Source organism: Mixophyes fleayi, chromosome 1 (assembly GCF_038048845.1).
Source record: "Mixophyes fleayi isolate aMixFle1 chromosome 1, aMixFle1.hap1, whole genome shotgun sequence".
NCBI lineage: Eukaryota > Metazoa > Chordata > Amphibia > Anura > Limnodynastidae > Mixophyes > Mixophyes fleayi.
Window position 1 is genome coordinate 32279130 of NC_134402.1, and position 19334 is coordinate 32298463.

Below are 19334 nucleotides of genomic sequence, written 5' to 3' on the forward strand. Positions count from 1 at the left end.
TGATTGTTTGCTATGGGAAACAGCACATTTTTCCTTTTTCATATTGTGAATGCCCCCCACTGATCTTAAGCTGCCACAAAATGTATTAATTTTCTAATAAGAACTGTTTTTCTGAGCGGAGAGACAGCAACTGTACTAGATGTCAGATAATCTGTTTTAATAGTAAAAGCTGGGATCTGGGCACTTGCAGAACATGTCACTACAGTTAAAAAAAGATGTGTTCTCTTCACTTATTAAAAAGAAGATTTAGGGGGTAGATTGATCAAACCTTTCTAAAAAAGATAGAGGTGTTGCCCATAGCAACCAATCAGATTCTAGCTATCATTTATCTAGTACATTCTAAAAAGAATTGATAGCTAGAATCTGATTGGTTGCTATGGGCAACACCTACACTTTTCCTTCTCAGAAGGTTTTTTACATCTAACCCTTAAAGTTTGTTGTTTAAGCCTCTGTCTTATTTTCTTGAGCAAACCATCACTTCTTACTAAAATGTCATTTGTGTTCTGCTATAGTGACTTTTGACTACAAAAAGGCCAAAGATTTTGTTAAATCATACTTAGGGCTAGATTAACTAAGCTGCGGGTTTGAAAAAGTGGGGATGTTGCCTATAGCAACCAATGAGATTCTAGCTTTCATTTACTTAGTACTTTCTCCAAAATGACATCTAGGGCTAGATTTACTAAGCTGCGGGTTTGAAAAAGTGGGGATGTTGAATATAGCAACCAATCAGATTCTAGCTATCATTTTGTAGAAGGTACTAAATAAATGAAAGCTAGAACCTGATTGGTTGCTATAGGCAACATCCCCACCTTTTCAAACCCGCAGCTTAGTAAATCTAGCCCTTAAAGTCAGCAAAAGTCACGCATTTTCTGGAAAAAATAGATGAAGGAAATAAGGTGCTGAAAGTGAACGTGTCGCCTGCAGAGTGGAGGCAGACATTTTTATTTCGAAGCGAAAGCCAGTCTATTAATTCATTATGAATAAGCGACATTTAATATACAGTAACTTTGAGCACCTCTTGTTATGAATGCGTAGGCGGTGTAGAAAATGCCGTTGGGTTAGTGTTTACATTTAGCGGGTGTTTGTAATAGAAGTAGACATTAATAAAGTTATGCTGTATGATATCTCCCATTTTCAAAAGTGTCCTATACTGTACCTTCAGTGTTTTGCTGGGGCACACAATTAGTTGTGTTTATGCCTAATTGACCTGCATTGCAAATTAAATTCATAATGGTACACTTCAATTCCTATACTGGTACTCTGAAATTTCCGTTTCAAGCATTGGACAAATCTGTGTCATAAATCAAGCTTGTAACTAAAAATAATCTCAGATATCGTCAAAGAAAATTACAGTTGATTACCAAGGCACAATATGAAAAAAAATAAGAGTCCCTGAGACTCTGGTTTGGATTCATTCCTTACCCCTCCCCCCTCCCCCAATATAATGAGAACATTTAGGAAAATATAATACAAAATCTTTTACAGGAAATATAGACTACACTTGCTAAAATCACTTGCCAGAAAAGTGTCAATAGCTTTTTTTGTTGTTTTTTTTATTTTTCTTAGCACAACCTCTAACTTTCCTCTGCCAAAATGTTCTATTGTATCCAGAGCAACGAACATTCTGATAGTATAAGTGTTAAAGTAGATCCGTCACCTACACACGGTAGAGTTGGTTGAGCCAATATTCAGCCAATCGATTCACAGGGAACTAGTGACATCACTATTTTCCTCATGACCCAGTGATGTCACCAGTTCTTAGTGAATGCATAGTCTGCGTTTCCATTAAAATGGTTTGAGCCCAGAAAATGGCAGCCTCCACCCTGCATAGGTGATAGAGCGCTTTAATTGGTCGTGTTATCCTCTTTACCCAGCAAGCCTTGCTCTAGCAGACTTAACGAGAGAAAATGAGGCTGTTACACAAATAAAACTAGACTACGACTTCATAGTATTGCTACAATTCTCATAGGTACATATTTAAAGTATATAAAATAAACAGTGCCGTTTCACAGCATGAATTTTTTTTCCTACTTTTTTGTTTTTTTATGTTTCTTGTTCATTCTAGACGTCAAAACATAGTTCCTAGTGTGCTGAGGAAAGACAACGTTATATGCAGTAGCTGTAAGCCATGCCTTCAGTTAAATGCAGTGGTAGCTGAAAGATTAAACACAAAAAAAGCAATTCTCAATTTCACCTCACTTGTCATTCTAAGAGCCAAGAGCATTTGTGTTATCGGACCGAATACCATGTTTAGAGGGTAGTCTGTGGGGTTTGTGAGCTGATCATTGGTCCCCTTCCTATCTGTTGCATTAGAACATGATGGAAGTGAATGATTGCATATACAGGACTAATATGAAGTGTGCGGTAATCTACTGTAGATGATACTGCTAAAATTAGAGAGCAGTGATGTACTAACATATCACCTACACTAGGTTTATGGTATAGAAATGATTCCATGCTTGTACATAGTGTGGCTGAAGACACCAGTGCAGGGGCGGACCTAGACTTTATGTTTAGGGGGGGTGATTTTGCATAATCACGCCCCTCCTCTACTCTGATTGGCTGGCCTGCATTTAGCCCCGCCTTCTGCTCGTGATTAGCCCCCCCTCTCATTTTGATCGGCGGCTGGGACCTAGCTTTATGCTGCTAGGAGGGGCGTATGCCCCGATCGCCCCCCCCTGGATCCGCCACTGCACCAGTGTTTGGGTGTAGTCTGATCACTACAACGTACCGCTTTGCAGGCCAGAGTAATGTCGGATTAGCTGATAACTCTACAGAATATGGATCGTTGGTTCTCCTATTGTTGATCTTAAAGGGGATGAAAAACAACTCATTATTTATCACGATTGGATGTGAGCATCAGTCTTACACAATTAAGCTGGGTATACACCTATGCAATCCTACTTCAGATGCGATTTCTGTAGCGATTTTATCAACGACTGAAGGTCCTGATGAGCGTGTGTACACACCTACACAATTTGCCCATAGATTTGAGATCTGCATCTCTCGTAACCATTTACTGAAAAGGTTGTGACTCCATACACCCTACAGAGATTCGCTTTCACTGCCGGTCGTGAGTGTGTACACACTTCCTCATTTGCCCGGCATCGTTCCATCGCTGATCGTGATATTAAGGAAGTTTAGAAAACCAAATCCACAGATGCGATGTGTTTTGGTACGATAGAACACGATCGTGGGAGCGTATACACGCTTGCAATATCTGACCAAACGGTTGTGAATTGTGTGATCTAAATGATAATTGCATAGGTGTGTACCAAGCTTAACAGGAGAGTCACAGGCAGCAAATGATCCTGTGGAGCTCCACCTTATCCAAACGCAGCAATTCTCATTTGTAGACTATCCCTCTGAACATGTGATATTCGGTTTCCTTCCCTGCCAGAGTAATCAGCAATGCACTGATAACACAGCATTGAAGGGATGAAATGCAGAAACAGAAAACGTCTATAGTTGAAGGTCTTTCCTCGCTTTTCTGCATACAGTAATAACTTGAAGACAGTAATCACGACCCTCCTGCTCTCCAAATACAAGTGCTTGAAATACTGACACTGATAAATCTACTCCCTGTTCTTCGAAGAAGTCATCGTTTATTTTGGTAAGCCTAACTAGGAAATTCGGCCAGCGCGTACAAACTCTACTTCATTCTTAAAACTAAATAATCTCCGGTAATCAAAAATATCTGACCTGCTCCTTTCTGTGTTTCCGTGTAATACTTAGCAATGGAATGATATGACTGCGATATTGGGCTTTATTTGAGCTTTGAACTCTTTTTTTTTGTTTTGTTTTGTTTTTTATGCAACTAGCATAACATTTTTTCCTTCTGCTCGCACCACAGGTCTCCACCAGAACGGCTAGTTGGGATTTCTAGCGCTGTGGTTACAATGAAGGGGGCCCCTCAGCGAGACAGCTCCTTTCAGGACTCAGAGTAGAACACGGTCCTGGCTGAGTGCCAGTTAACAACTCTCTTTCTTTGTTTCCTTAGTTTTTTTTTTTTTTAAAGGTTTTTTTGTTGTTGTTTTCTTAATGTAAGTGCTTTCAGCTGGGTGGTCCTGAGTTGGTCCAGTATTTTGGCCACTATAAGAGAGCGGAATTAAGTCTCAGGGAATGTGTATAGCCGCTATCGCTGGAGCCGCTTTGCAAACTGTAGTGGTCATCCACGTCACTGACACTTCCAATACTGTCCATTTCCCCCGGGGTAAACTCCATGCTTTCAATGTCCACTTCTGAGGGAACAAAGGACACACAAGTTATGAAATGTTACTTACTGCAAAAAATACTGAGAAGATCAAACGAAAATGATCACCCCTCGTCATTTCACAAATCCAAACCACAGATGTCATTGAAATACTACAAAAGTCAAAAAACATCTCTGGTCATCCTTTATTTATTGTATTTAACCAGCAAATAGATATTCTCCTATACTCGATATTGTGCACCTATGTGCCGTTAAATGTTGCCTTCAACTTTGAGCAGCTTTAGACAGAAGTTTTTCTGGGCTGCACCCACTTTGTGGAATTCCCTCCCTCGCACAGTAAGACTTTCCTCTAGTCTTCAAACCTTCAAGCGTTCTCTGAAAACCCACCTCTTTAGGCAACCTTATATTATTCCTCAACCACCATCTTAAACCTCCCTAGGATACCATATTACCACCCTCTACACAGACAACAACCCTCTGAACAACATTGCCACACACAGCCCACTCAATACTTTTACCTTTGCATTCTAGCTGGTCCAGTGTGCAATATGATGTAGCAAATGCCCTTGTGTTTCAAACTCCCATTGTCCCATAGATTTTGTTTTATTAATGTTTGTTCCCAATTGTAAAGCGCTACTGAATTTGCTGGCGCTATATAAATAAATGTTGATGATGATGATGACAATGAAGAGAGGAGAATACAGAAGACGCTAAAGCAGAAATCTGGATGCTTGTAAACTACTCACAACCAACAATCAGATGCTGATCTCTACAACACTGAAAGCTCTCCTGTATGAAAGCTGTCAAATCCTGCTGGTGGCAATTAATGGCACTAAAGTGTACAATATATATATATATATATATATATATATATATATATATATATATATAGTCCAGTTGAGGCCACTGAGGGGAGATGTCTTAAGGAAACTTAATATATACATATATATATATATATATATATATATATATATATATATATATATATATATATGTATAATGTTTCTTTAAGATATCTCTCCCCAGTAGCCTCAACTGGACTGAATGGTGTATTTTTCAAAGTGTGTGATTTGCTGCCAAGTGACTATGCCACAATTCGCTCTAAGGTAGTACCATTATAAGGCTCTACGGAATCTGCTGGCGCTATATAAATAGATGTTGATGATGATGATGATAGGCTCTACTCTTAGGAATAGTGTTTAAGCCATCATTTCACTAGGACATCTCTGAGGCACTATCTCATTGCTCTTGTTCTAGGCCTTACCATTGCTGCACAGAGCCCCCATACACTGGCTCTGTCAGTGCTTCATGAGCTTCATCTGTGTTTAAAAACCTCAGAAAACGTAAAACTAATGGAACTGATGGAGAGAGAACTCCTTTTATTTCACCCATTTCACAACTGTATATTCAATGCCCCCTGTACTATATACACTGGACATTATAGGTGTGTAATTACCTGTGATTTCCTCCGCTGTATAATACTAACAGTCAGGATGCATTTTTACTTCCTTACTTGCCCAAAATTACTATGTATAAAAATGTGGGCTGAGGGCCACGTGCTTAAAATAATTGTTTCTGAATCAGTGCTGTCTCCAACATTAAACCTTGTATTTAGATGAGTAATGGACACATGCAATAAGTAGATATTACACCACAACAAGCAGGTATTTTAGAAGGTATATGGGACAATTTAACTCTATAGAAGCCAATCTGCTGTTCACTAAGCCTAATTTTACCTTCCAAATGTCAACATTTACACCCAATAAAGGATTTAGTTTACAATTCTGCCAGCTGGTACCTGGCTACTTTTACTATACATTTCAAACTCTTAATTAATCTTGACTCAAGCCAGGAGAAACTATTAAATCAGGTAATTGTAAGCAAGATAAGAGCCCAAAGTCTTGTTCATATCGTATCCTACTTTTGAGGTTAACTATAATGAAACAAACAGTATTATAGACATCATACAAAGTAAGGTGGCTCTTGTGCTGATGAGATGTGTATAACATACCACAGGGTATCAATATGCCTCTAAAATAGAACCTGTGCAAAAGAATATTTTACTATTATTACTTAACAACCTAGGGCCTTATTCATTAAGGATCTTAACTTAAGAAACTTCTTATTTAAGTCTCCTGGACAAAACCATGTTACATTGCAAGGGGTGCAAATTAGTATTCTGTTTTGCACATAAGTTAAATACTGACTGTTTTTTCATGAAGCACACAAATACTTGATAGCTTATTTGTACACTGAAATTTAAAGTTGATATTTGTGTGCTACATGAAAAAACAGACAGTATTTAACTTATGTGCAAAACAGAATACTAATTTGCACCCCTTGCATTGTAACATGGTTTTGTCCAGGAGACTGAAATAAGAAGTTTCTCAAGTTAAGATCCTTAATGAAAGGCCCCTAATTATTAACAATAAAACACTTTACTGCAATGTGTCATACAAAACAACTAGGAGGAAACAGTGTCTTTATTGCTCAAAAGTTTCCAAGCGGGTTACTAAATGTCAGCAGTTATCTCATAAAGACATGATCTTTGGCATAGCAAAAAGCGGAACAGTTATGAAAGTGGCCAATGCAACCAGTCAGAGGGTTTCACTTTCTACTCTGCACTAGAAAAACAGTCCCCAGTCTTCATAAATGTCCTTTAACATGTTCCTCAATCCATTATACACAACAAGAGATCTCTCTGTAGCACCTAATGTGGGTGTCTGGAGTTGGATAGTGATTGGCTTCCCATTGGATATGTAACATATTAACATAGTTGATGAGGTTGAAAAAAGACACCAGTCCATCAAGTTCCACCTGGTTTGGATCTCCTGCGATCCTGCACTTATATTTGAAATTGATCCAGAGTAAGCAACCGCCAATCTGTTTCAATTGTGGAAATCCCCCCAGACCCAATATTTCAGTCCTATTTTTACCCTATATCCAGTACTATCCTTCATTTTAATTAATGGTCGTATCCCTGGATAGACTTTTCCGCTAAAAATGTGTCTAACCTTTCTTTCTTAAACATATCTATTGAATCTGCCATCACAACCTTCCCTGGCAATGAATTCCATATCTTGACTGCCCTTACTGTAAAGAACCCCTTCCTTTGCTGGTTGTGAAATTTCCTCTCCTCTACCCTTAGGGGGTGACCGCGTGTCCTGTGTATAGTCCATGTAAGTAAAAATGCCTAAACTTTTCTGAACCCTTTCTAGTTCCAAATTATCTTTTTTATAGAGTGGTGCCCAGAACTGTACTGTATATTCAAGATGAGGTCTTACCAATGATTTATACAGTGACAACATTACACTGTCTTCCCTTGCATCTATGGCCTTTTTTATGCATGCCAATACTTTATTTGCCCTTGCAGCTGCTGCTTGACATTGAGCACTATTGCTAAGTCTACTGTCTACGACCACGCCCAAATCCTTTTCCATATAGATTCTCCTAAATTAATTCCATTAATTCCATGTGACTTTTTTAAGCTTTGCTCTCCTTACGTAACGCAATGTAAGTACTCTCACTGTTAGAACCATCTGGCAGAGGCATCAAGAAAGAGACAGAATGTTTATACATACTTTATCCGATCAAAACAATTCAAAATATGCTTTAATATTTAAATCACCATAACGGGGCTTTCCATAACAAACAGGCCCTGAGAAATTGAGATCTCTGTAATTTAATGCAGGTTTAAATGAGATCTTATGTGCTATTATGTTATGTAGTATCCTGGCTTAGTGGCCCTGGGACAGAAGGATGAAGTAACACGATATATAATGCTCCGGGCTCCCCTCACCTTGTTCAGAGTCGGTGGAGAGGATGGAGCCCATGCTGTCGGTGCGCATGCGCTCCATCCCGTGCACAGAGAGCTGCTCTAGACGGCGCTTGAGGTAGCGATGTTCTCTCTGAAGCTGCTCCTTAACGTTCAGAGCTTTTCGGTCCTGTTCTTCTAATTTCTGAGGAGAAAATGACAGAAACCTGTGTGGATCTGTATGTTATTCATAGCTGATAAATGAATGTAGGTTAATACTTCAGTAAAATGAGCAGAAATCAATAACATAAACTGAAAATGAATCAGTATTAAAGATGTTCTTCATTCACACAGAAATATGCTCCCCCCAAAGTAATTTTTCCATCTTTATTTTTTCCAATAGGGGGCATTTATGAAAATAGTTCCAGGGGTAACTATAGAGCAGATGGTGTTACCCATAGCAACCAGACCTTTGCTTACATCTTATAAACTGTACTAGAGAAGCGATATAATCTGATTGGTTGCTGCAGGGAACACCTCCAGTTCTACACTTACCAGTAGAACCCTTTCCATGAATGTTCCCTATCAGGCTTCTAGTGCTGCCATGCTGTGATAATATGAATAAAATGAGAAAGTGTCAACCAAGCCGGGCTGTCCTCACACGGTGGTAAATAATAGATACCGGGAAAAGGAGGGTTTTATATATCGCGCCTATATATTATGCAACGCTTCACAGAGAACTCATTCACATCAATACCTGGAAACCCACGCAAACACAGGGAGAACTTACAAGTTCCACACAGATAGTGCATACTTGCCAACCTTTGAAAAGTGAATTCCGGGAGATCCCGGGCAGGGGGCGTGGTTGGAGGGCGGGATGCGGTCAATCACGTCAATCTGGCCCTCCCCCGCGGCAAAATGATGTTGTTGTTGCGGTGGGTGGGGCCAAAATGAAGCGATTCACCACGAATCGCGGAATTTTGACGGGTAAGTTGCAGTATGCGGGATACTTGCCTGCTCTCCGGGGAGTCCGGGAGACCTACCCGGATTTCGGGAGTCTCCCAGACATTCCGGGAGAGTTGGCAAGTATGAGATAGCGCCCTAGTCAGATTCAAACTCATGGTCCCAGTGCTCTGAGGTAGCAATACTAACCATTGAGCCACCGGTATATATCTATACAGGGGGAGAAACCTTTTCAAAACAGTAATGAACCTACTAAACAGAGACCACAAGACAAGAATGAAGAATACTGTCCTCCAGCATGTCAGCAGAGGAGAGAACCTAACCTACCTTAATGTGCATTTTTGCTCTTTTCAAGAGGCTTAGAGTGGTATGTCTGTTGCTGTCGGGTCCAAGTGGCACAAGCTGCTTCAGCTGCTCCAAATATAGTCTTAGTTTTGCTCGCCTAGAAAACAGAACAGGACTATGATGTAAAGAGACACATACAGACTAATGCGCCTGCTGCTGTACTGATTATAACTTGCTCTAAACTGTATCACACAGTATTAATGGGCATAACGACACAAAACATTACTGAGAAAAGTGACCTGCATGGAGCACAGCTCTGTACGGTAACAGGGGCAGCATGACTTAGTATACACCGCCTATCTGTGCTCACGGTATCTGCCGCAGACACAACAAGACATTCGCTGCGACCGTACATGAAAATAATCACTAATACTGTGGTCTGTGTGAAACAAATCTCGTTCACCTCTCAAAAAATGAGAAGCATAACCGTGCACTGTAAAGGGCAAATGAGTCACATATAACATGGCAGCATTTGGACTTAAAATAGATCTGGAAGCAGGAAACACTCCGGGAGGGAGCGATGCGAGTTTCTTGGGGATAATTTGTCACTGAGACTGCAGTGAGAGAGGCTGCAAAACTAATCTTTATAGGCTGTATACAACGGGACGGGAAACCTGGAGATAAACGGCAACGATTTCCAGATTAATGGAAACTTCCTTCTATACTCTATATTGTAAAAATGTAAAAAATAAAAAAATAAAAAATTAATTCAATAATTGTTTGATTACATGCATTAAGAATTCCATTGGTAGCTTGTTTACAGTTGTGAGTTGCTTGTTCAGGGCTTTGTATACAGTATGGGCAATGCATGTCATTGGCCGTGACCGATGCATAAGGGCTGCGGTGTAATCTATTTATATTACATTACATGTTCTTGTTTCTTTTGTGTTTGCTGGTTCTTCTATGCCTGCTGCCCAGTTACCTAGCCAAAGCTGCATACCGCACAATGGGGTCTATTTATTAAACGTAGAAAAGACCTAAATCTTTAAGACTCGATTTTTCTCAGGATGACATTAGCCAAGGGGCAGCAATGGAAAATTATGCTTTATTATTAAAATAAAGCATTTTTACTGTTTATTTTTTGCAATAAAATTAAAAAAAAATTTGTACATTTTTTTTTACCTCCAAAAATGTATGATTTCTTAAAATGAAATCTAGAACTGGATGCCAAACTCCAGGCTTTCAATTCTAATGAGCATGTGTGAGACAACATAGCGACTCACGCATGCGCAGAGTCCGCCTGCTCTGACCTGGTTCACTGCTGCCTGCTCTGAAATGGTTTACTGCTGCCTGCTCTGACCCGATTTACTGCTGCCTGCTCTGACCCGATTTACTGCTGCCTGCTCTGACCCGATTTACTGCTGCCTGCTCTGACCCGGTTTACTGCTGCCTGCTCTGACCCAATTTACTGCTGCCTGCTCTGACCTGGTTTACTGCTGCCTGCTCTGACCTGGTTTACTGCTGCCTGCTCTGACCCGGTTTACTGCTGCCTGCTCTGACCTGGTTTACTGCTGCCTGCTCTGACCTGGTTTACTGCTGCCCTCTCTGACCCGGTTTACTGCTGCCTGCTCTGACCTGGTTTACTGCTGCCTGCTCTGACCTGGTTTACTGCTGCCTGCTCTGACCTGGTTTACTGCTGTCTGCCAGTGTCATCGGGGAGCCGAGCATCGCTGGTACCCTGGATAGGATGGGAGCTTATTTCTTTTCTATTTTAGTACAAGGCAATGCAATATGTAATTACATCCCTGTATACATGCATAAGATGGGAGTGCCATTTATTTTTTCCTATAGGTAGTATGGCACCAGCCCCGCAGTACTGTATGCATGCTAATTCTCTCTAGACAGCAACAGCACAGATGGAAACACACATAATACAAAGAACATGTAAAAAGCATTAGTAACAGCTATAATAAGCTTGCTGTACATTATATTTTGATTTTAGGAACAGCTCTGTTAGCCATACCACCATATACTGAACTGGATTTGTTTGCCTTCATAATCCATCTGTGTTGCTCTACATCAACTTACTACAGCTTAAAACCTTAAAAACAGCAATAAAATTATGTAGCCCACCAGACATGTCATCATATGTAAATGACACCCCAGGCTGAACGTACTGAATGAAACCCAAGTAAGGCGGAGCTAGTGTTTTAAATTGGCAATGGGCGTATGGTGGTGTGGAGAAAATCCGCCATGTGGCCAATCAATATAACGTAGGAGTGTGGTGTGACATGAATTTCCTCCATATGTGTGTGTGTGTGTGTAATGTTTGTTTTACTCACATATAAACATAACCAGGGATACGTGTGTAGCTTACCTGTGCTTTTCTAGCTCATTGTGCGATGACCTATCAAACAAAAGAATATAATTACAAGAATGCTGATGTAATAGTCAGTTTTCATCATTTCAGTCAATCTAGAGGAGCTTTTGTCACACAAGCAAGTTGTTAGCCTTGACCCCAGCTTATGACTGATAAAAGGAAAATATAAGGGCAAATATAATGAAAATAAAGAGCACAATATAGGTACAGTGTTCAAATATATCAAATACATCTTGTAAAAATCCACTTTTACACCAATAACAAACTGATCTCCCTTCTGGGAGATCCCGGAGGGGTGGTCTAAGGGGCAAGTACAGGAGGCAGGAAGGGGGCATTACAGCCCTTCCCCACCATGCAATGCCGCAATTTGCACAATCGCACAATGGGGGCCACAATCAAGAGCTTTGCAGTGAATAGCGTCTACTTGGGTCACCCCGCCCACTTCACTCGGTGACGTAGTCTTCCAGGAGTCCAGGAGAACTTCCCGGAATGAGCGAGTCTTCCAGACATTCCCGTAGAGTAGGCAAGTATCGTTCAAGTCATCTCTAACTAGTACTCAGAGTCCGAGTGGACGATCGGGATGTAGCAGAAAATATTTGTTTGGAAAATGAAGGATATTTATGAAATTATTGCGAAGGAAAAAGGTGGTGTTGCTCATAGCAACCAATCAGATGCTTCCTTTTATTTACCAAAAGCACTAAAAAAAATTAAAAAAATCAGGTTATTCGACCAAGGTGTATACAGCTCACTCAGATATAACTTACCAAGACACAATAATATGGGTTTGTATATATAATAATTACAGTTACACACAGCTTAGTGAAGTTACAATAGAATAACGTCACTACTGTGATAGACACATATACAGGAGAGCACATCATCAAGAAATATGGCCACCCAATGTCTTTTCCCTCACGAGTCCTTGTCTAGTCCCCAGCTAGTTTGCGTACAGGGGGTATCCACCTCCATACAACTTTGTTTTATTGGTTTGTATATGTCTTTAAATGTATTGCTATATTTTTATGACTCTGTTCTGTGCTTTCCAGTCCTCAGATTGTGACTGTCACTCTACAGTTGCTTAAAAGGTGCAGCAAGAATCCTATAGATCACTCCATGTAAGAGCACCTATCTCCTGAGCACCAATTCCAAGAGAGAACGTACAAACCAAATAAAGTCCCCCGTTTTAAAATCCATGGTGGGTACCTCTCCCGTACCCAGATGTAACATATTATAAAATACCTCCTACCAGTAAATGTATACACAAAGATTAACCGTTACTGAGTTCTCAGAATGAAGCCGCAAACATGCCAGGAAATCATATCTGAGGATGGATTTTACAAGCAGGCCAAGCAACCTGAATTGTCAACAAAGATGACGCCCTTCCCTGAAAATGTCACCAAATTGGAATGCTCTTGAAACGGTAATATTGAAGTCACTTGATGGTACTTATGTGTGATGGAAATATACAAAACACTTGTTATGTAAGCGGTGATGCCGAGAATGTACAAGGTCTATGGGGAATACATTTCATTGAGAGCCTCATTCTGGCAGGCAGTATTTAACTTATGTGCAAAACAGAATACTAATTTGCACCCCTTGCAGTGTAACATGGTTTTGTCCAGGAGACTGAAATAAGAAGTTTCTCAAGTTAAGATCCTCAATGAATCAGGCCCCTAGACAGTATTGTTAGGTCGACAACTGAAATGTAGACAGTATTATTAGGTCGATAATTCGAATATAGACACTATTATTAGGTTGAGAATAATGGGCCTGATCCTTATTTCAGTCTCCTGGACAAAAACAATGTTACAATGCAAGGGGTGCAAATGAGTGTTCTGTTTTGCACATAAGTTAAATACTGACTGTTTTTTCATGTAGCACACAAATACTTGATAGCTTATTTGTACACAGAAATTTAAAGTTGATATTTGTGTGCTACATGAAAAAACAGTCAGTATTTAACTTCTGTGCAAAACAGAACACTCATTTGCACCCCTTGCATTGTAACATGGTTTTGTCCAGGAGACTGAAATAAGGATCCTCTTCATTTAAGATCCTTAATGAATCAGGCCCAATATCCCTAACCCTCTAACCCTACCCTTTGGAGTAACCTTAATCATATAATACTGTCTACATTTCATTTGTTGACCTAATGTTGTTGACTTTCTGAATGTTGACCAAATGAATGTCTAGCCTTCGACCGCATACCCTTCTTTGAGATGGAGATAACAGAACAGGTATTACCATGCAATACTTGTTAAATAAGGTTCCCCATGCTCCCATAAGGGACCAGGCAGTTTCACCTCTCCATTGGTAGGAGACCTACGCTCTTTCCTAACCCAAAAAGTAAGGCTCCAATGTACTGTTGAGGGGTAATCCACAGACAGTGATATTGAGGCTTATAGGACTGAATAAGGGTTTGGGCTGCCCCAGACTAGTAAGCTCATAGTTCCCCCACGCCTTCCATGCCCGGCTACTTTCCGGTAGATAAAAATGAACTTGTCCTTAATTTAAAATACGGATTCCTTTACCCCAACCAATGTTTATGTTCCTGTGTTTTCGAAATGCAGCTCCATTTGGCTTTTTAAAAGGGTCACAGAAACCATTGTCACTTGTTTAGTTTCCATTAAAATCAGAACTGTGTATCAGAACTGAGACATGAATGAGCGCTACTGAGGGTGAAGATGAGGAGGCGACTCTCTCGTCTGCATCTACTGCCATTCTTCTTTCTCCTACGCGCTTATTGTCCAGTACCTGCCCTAGGATGACTCATAGTCTTCAGCCTTTACCATCAGAATATACCAAGATGAAAACCTTACAAAACTATTCTTTCACAATTTTGCACCCACATCCCCCAAAGCCTCGGGCCCTAGGCTGCAGCCTAGTCAGTTTACTGGATAACCAGGCCCTGGGATTAGTAGGCTAAAATATGACTTTTAATGGCTGCCCTGTGTGCTTAATGGGCTCTTGAGGGAGACAATACAGAGGTGAATTCATGAAATACAAGGGGAATGTTGTTTCTTGATGCGGCTCAAGAACGTGATCTATATAATTTCGATTTGAGGTGTGTAATGTTTTATGTGATCTCAACTCTCAGCAAGACATTATTCTGGGACTTCACAATACAAGTATTTAAATTTCTGATAATCAAGAGACCCAAGAAAAGATTCTAGAACCCAAACCAAAGTCCTCTCATCTCTGCCCAAATGGTAGTTCAAAGCATGCATCTTTCAGTATAGCACCATAGTCTTTACTGAATTCTATAACACTTACAGTATTATCTAAACTGGGAACATGGTATTTGTAATAAGTTCTTACACAGAAGATGAGCACATCCCCATCACAAAGCAGAAACACATATCAAAGTCTATGTTTTGCCGATCAAGTTGTCTCTTCATATGTAACTAACCTTAAACAGGCATTAGCTGATATTATATCACTCTTGAGCGGTGCAAAGCCAGAAGCACGATTGGCTTGTCTCTCCTAGGTAACAGAAATTAATACACAGGGCCGTAATGGACATGGTATTCTTCACTATATGAGCTAGTGTTTCAGAGTTGTGGAATCGGCCACTGCTGCTTGTGATGACGGATGCACCGGATATGTTACAATCACATATAAAATGTTTAGCGTTAGTTGTTCTTTAAATATCAGTTTCTGCCATAAAGCTATTAATTGGTAACTAAAAGGAATTGAGTATTTTCCTTCAGGAATTGGGCAGTTCTCCTCGTTTCCTAGTGTTTGGAACGTATTAAAATTATTTTACAGCATTGTCATTCTCTCAACATTTACTGCCCTCCATTAATCACGTAACAAAGGTACTAATCTTATGTCACTGTAGAGCTTGTCTGTACTGTACACACAAGTATAGGAAATTAAAGTGTAGGCGTCTGTCAGTAGCAGTAATGTTTGTGTATTATCAGAACCCTACTACTAGCTACAAGGCACTGTGCACATTTCTGGCACCCTGTATATACTGTAAACATATCGGAAACGTGTCCAAAACTTGAATGAAAATAAATCAGTGATTGGATTTTACAGATGAATCAGTTACTGAATATTTATATTGATAACATTCCCTGTCACCAGCTCATGAACTGAGTGCATACTATGGCCAGAAAGTCTCCAATCTTACACACAGTTATACTGCTGGGGCAATTTAATAGTGTCCAGTAATGTTTTGCACCTATCTCAGAGAGAAAGACAAAGAAATATAGCGCAGGAAGATGCCACGCACTATATGAACGTGGCATAGACTAGGATTTCCCAACCTCTGCAGAATTGCCAACATATTCAAATCATTTCCAAGGAACCGTCGCTGCTGAGCACGTGCATCTCGACACATAACACACGGTACTGTTTAGTGTACCTGGGTTTACTGCAGTGTTCACAAAACTAAACTGTAATGTATTTATTGTATTAAAAATGGGATTCCCAGAGTTTCTTTTTGGGAGAATTCTATGTTTATTATTGCTGTTTGTTTTTTTCAAAATGTTTCAGGAAGGGGGGGAGGGTTGGGGGCGGGGCGGTTCTTAGCATACTCGCTAACTCTCCCGGGGGACTCCCGAATTCGGGTAGGTATCCCCGACTCCAGAAGAGCAGGCAAGTATCCTGCCCTCCAACCACTCCCCCTGCCCGGGATCTCCCGGAATTCACTTTTCAAAGGTTGGCAAGTATGGTTCAAAATGATGCGATTCCCGGAGACTCGCATCATGGAGGCTCAAATTCTGCCCACTTTACTGGAAAGTGAGCAGATGCGGGAGTGTGTACACAGCCTGAGTGTACCAGCAGCCGTAGGAGGAGGACTTACTAAGGTGCCAGTGTGTAGACAGCCTGAGTATACCAGCAGCAGTAGGAGGAGGACTTACTAAGGTGCCAGTGTGTACACAGCCTGAGTGTACCAGCTGCGGTAGGAGGAGGACTTACTAAGATGCCAGTGTGTACACAGCCTGAGTGTACCAGTTTCGGGTAGGAGGGGGCCTTACTAAGATGCCAGTGTGTACACAGCCTGAGTGTACCAGTTTCGGGTAGGAGGGGGCCTTACTAAGATGCCAGTGTATACACAGCCTGAGTGTACCATCAGCAGTAGGAGGAGGACTTACTAAGATGCCAGTGTGTACACAGCCTGAGTGTACCATCAGCAGTAGGAGGAGGACTTACTAAGGTGCCAGTGTGTAGACAGCCTGAGTGTACCAGCAGCGGTAGGAGGAGGACTTACTAAGGTGCCAGTGTGTACACAGCCTGAGTGTACCAGTTTCGGGTAGGAGGGGGCCTTACTAAGATGCCAGTGTGTACACAGCCTGAGTGTACCATCAGCAGTAGGAGGAGGACTTACTAAGATGCCAGTGTGTACACAGCCTGAGTGTACCAGCTGCGGTAGGAGGAGGACTTACTAAGATTCCAGTGTGTACACAGCCTGAGTGTACCAGCAGCAGTAGGAGGAGTACTTACTAAGGTGCCAGTGTGTACATAGCCTGAGTGTACCAGCTGCGGTAGGAGGGGTACTTACTAAGGTGCCAGTGTGTACACAGCCTGAGTGTACCAGCAGTGGTAGGAGGAGGACTTACTAAGGTGCCAGTGTGTACATAGCCTGAGTGTACCAGCAGTGGTAGGAGGAGGACTTACTAAGGTGCCAGTGTGTAGACAGCCTGAGTGTACCAGCTGCGGTAGGAGGAGGACTTACTAAGGTGCCAGTGTGTACACAGCCTGAGTGTACCAGCTGCGGTAGGAGGAGGACTTACTAAGATGCCAGTGTGTACACAGCCTGAGTGTACCAGCTGCGGTAGGAGGAGGACTTACTAAGATGCCAGTGTGTACACAGCCTGAGTGTACCAGCAGCAGTAGGAGGAGTACTTACTAAGGTGCCAGTGTGTACACAGCCTGAGTGTACCAGCAGCAGTAGGAAGAGGACTTACTAAGGTGCCAGTGTGTACACAGCCTGAGTGTACCAGCAGCGGTAGGAGGAGGACTTACTAAGGTGCCAGTGTGTACACAGCCTGAGTGTACCAGCAGCAGTAGGAGGAGGACTTACTAAGGTGCCAGTGTGTACACAGCCTGAGTGTACCAGCAGCGGTAGGAGGAGGACTTACTAAGGTGCCAGTGTGTACACAGCCTGAGTGTACCAGTTTCGGGTAGGAGGGGGCCTTACTAAGATGCCAGTGTGTACACAGCCTGAGTGTACCATCAGCAGTAGGAGGAGGACTTACTAAGATGCCAGTGTGTACACAGCCTGAGTGTACCAGCTGCGGTAGGAGGAGGACTTACTAAGATGCCAGTGTGTACATAGCCTGAGTGTACCAGCAGTGGTAGGAGGAGGACTTACTAAGGTGCCAGTGTGTACACAGCCTGAGTGTACCAGTTTCGGGTAGGAGGGGGACGTATTAAGGTGCCAGTGAAAGGTCTGGAAGGTCCCCGCGTGCTGCGACAGGACTCTGACTGGCAATCACATTTCAGACTTTTCTGTTTTAACCAGAAAAGGTGACAAAGTGGGCACAGGAGCCACTTTTACACATTCAAATAAGTAAATAAGTAGCTGCAGTTTTTCAAGGGTTAAAGCCATTTGGGCAGCTATTTAAGGGTGTAAATCCAACACTGCACAGTATTTGGTAAACATCTGTAGACATCAGGGGGTTCTTTGCAAACATCTATAAACAAAGGAGGGCACTTGGTAAATATTTACAGATACAAGGCCCAACAGACACCAGTTAGCTGACAATGGTTCAGCAATCAAGGATACAAATTAGGCCATTTAATTACAGGAGAAGGAGAAAAATCACAATATGTCATCATCTAACGTTATATTTCTGTAATACTGCGTGTTTGGCATTAGTAGTTAAATTAGAAGGTTTAGAAGGGATCAGTTGTTTTTTCAGTCTACTTAGGGACATATTTAGAATGTGGCAATGTGTTAGATATTGTGAATGAATAAGCCTTAAATGAATAATTGTACACTGCACATAAAGTATCGATTGTGGTTTATTATAAGTCGCCTAGAATAAATGATTGTACTGTAATACAATTATTATTATAAATGTAAAGGGGCAACAGAGGCGAATGTGAGTCTCCTTATAAAGAACTTCTAAAATAACTATAAACTGAGACAATGCAGCTAGTAGTTCTGGCAAAGGAAATAGGAAACTGATTTCTCTATTTTAAAAGTCAACTACCCTTTATAAAGGGAATAAAACCAACTAGAGAGGGAGGTGGAGGTGGGATGTGCTAGATGTGGTACTATTAAATAGAACAGATGTTATATGACATGTACATTTGATTTAGGTTTCAATAAAACAGCTAGAAAATAAATAAGGGACCATCTGATCAGCTGAAAGAAGCACTGTAATTTGGAGACTGAGAAAATACCTTTTCAAATCAAAGTATAGACCAAAAGGCAGCCAAGGTGGTTAAAGTATTGGAAGTAATATGGTGGAAAGGAGCATAAAAATTGTTATAATGAAACAGAACTAAAATTAAGTATGGAAATATAAGGAATGTATCAAAATATGTAAAAATGAAATAAGATTAGCAAGGAATTAAATGCAAAAAAGGATTGCTAAATATAGCAAATCTTATCCTATAGCATTGTCCAAGTACATAAACAGAAATAAACAGCCCCATAAATGGATACTATTGGGTCACTAAAAGATAAACCAGGAAAATAATTACTAAAGGTAAAGATAAAACATAGGTCTTATTAAACATCATTTTCATCTGTATTTACAAAGGAAATAGTGTAGGTTGAA

The 19334-nt window shown here is 40.9% G+C and overlaps 1 protein-coding gene across 2 annotated transcripts in view; it reads right to left on the reverse strand.

Moving 5' to 3' along the window:
• Positions 1–3748: 3748 nt before the first annotated feature.
• Positions 3749–19334, reverse strand: part of MXD4 (MAX dimerization protein 4) — a 38955-nt gene continuing 23369 nt past the window's right edge. For both annotated transcript variants that reach the window (XM_075194220.1, XM_075194219.1), the window contains exons 3-6: positions 11593–11622; positions 9258–9372; positions 8013–8172; positions 3749–4241 (exon numbers count right to left, since the gene is read on the reverse strand). In XM_075194220.1, the coding sequence (XP_075050321.1) occupies positions 4093–4241; positions 8013–8172; positions 9258–9372; positions 11593–11622 (454 nt within the window). In that variant the 3' untranslated portion in view covers positions 3749–4092. The remainder of the gene's footprint in view (positions 4242–8012; positions 8173–9257; positions 9373–11592; positions 11623–19334) is intronic.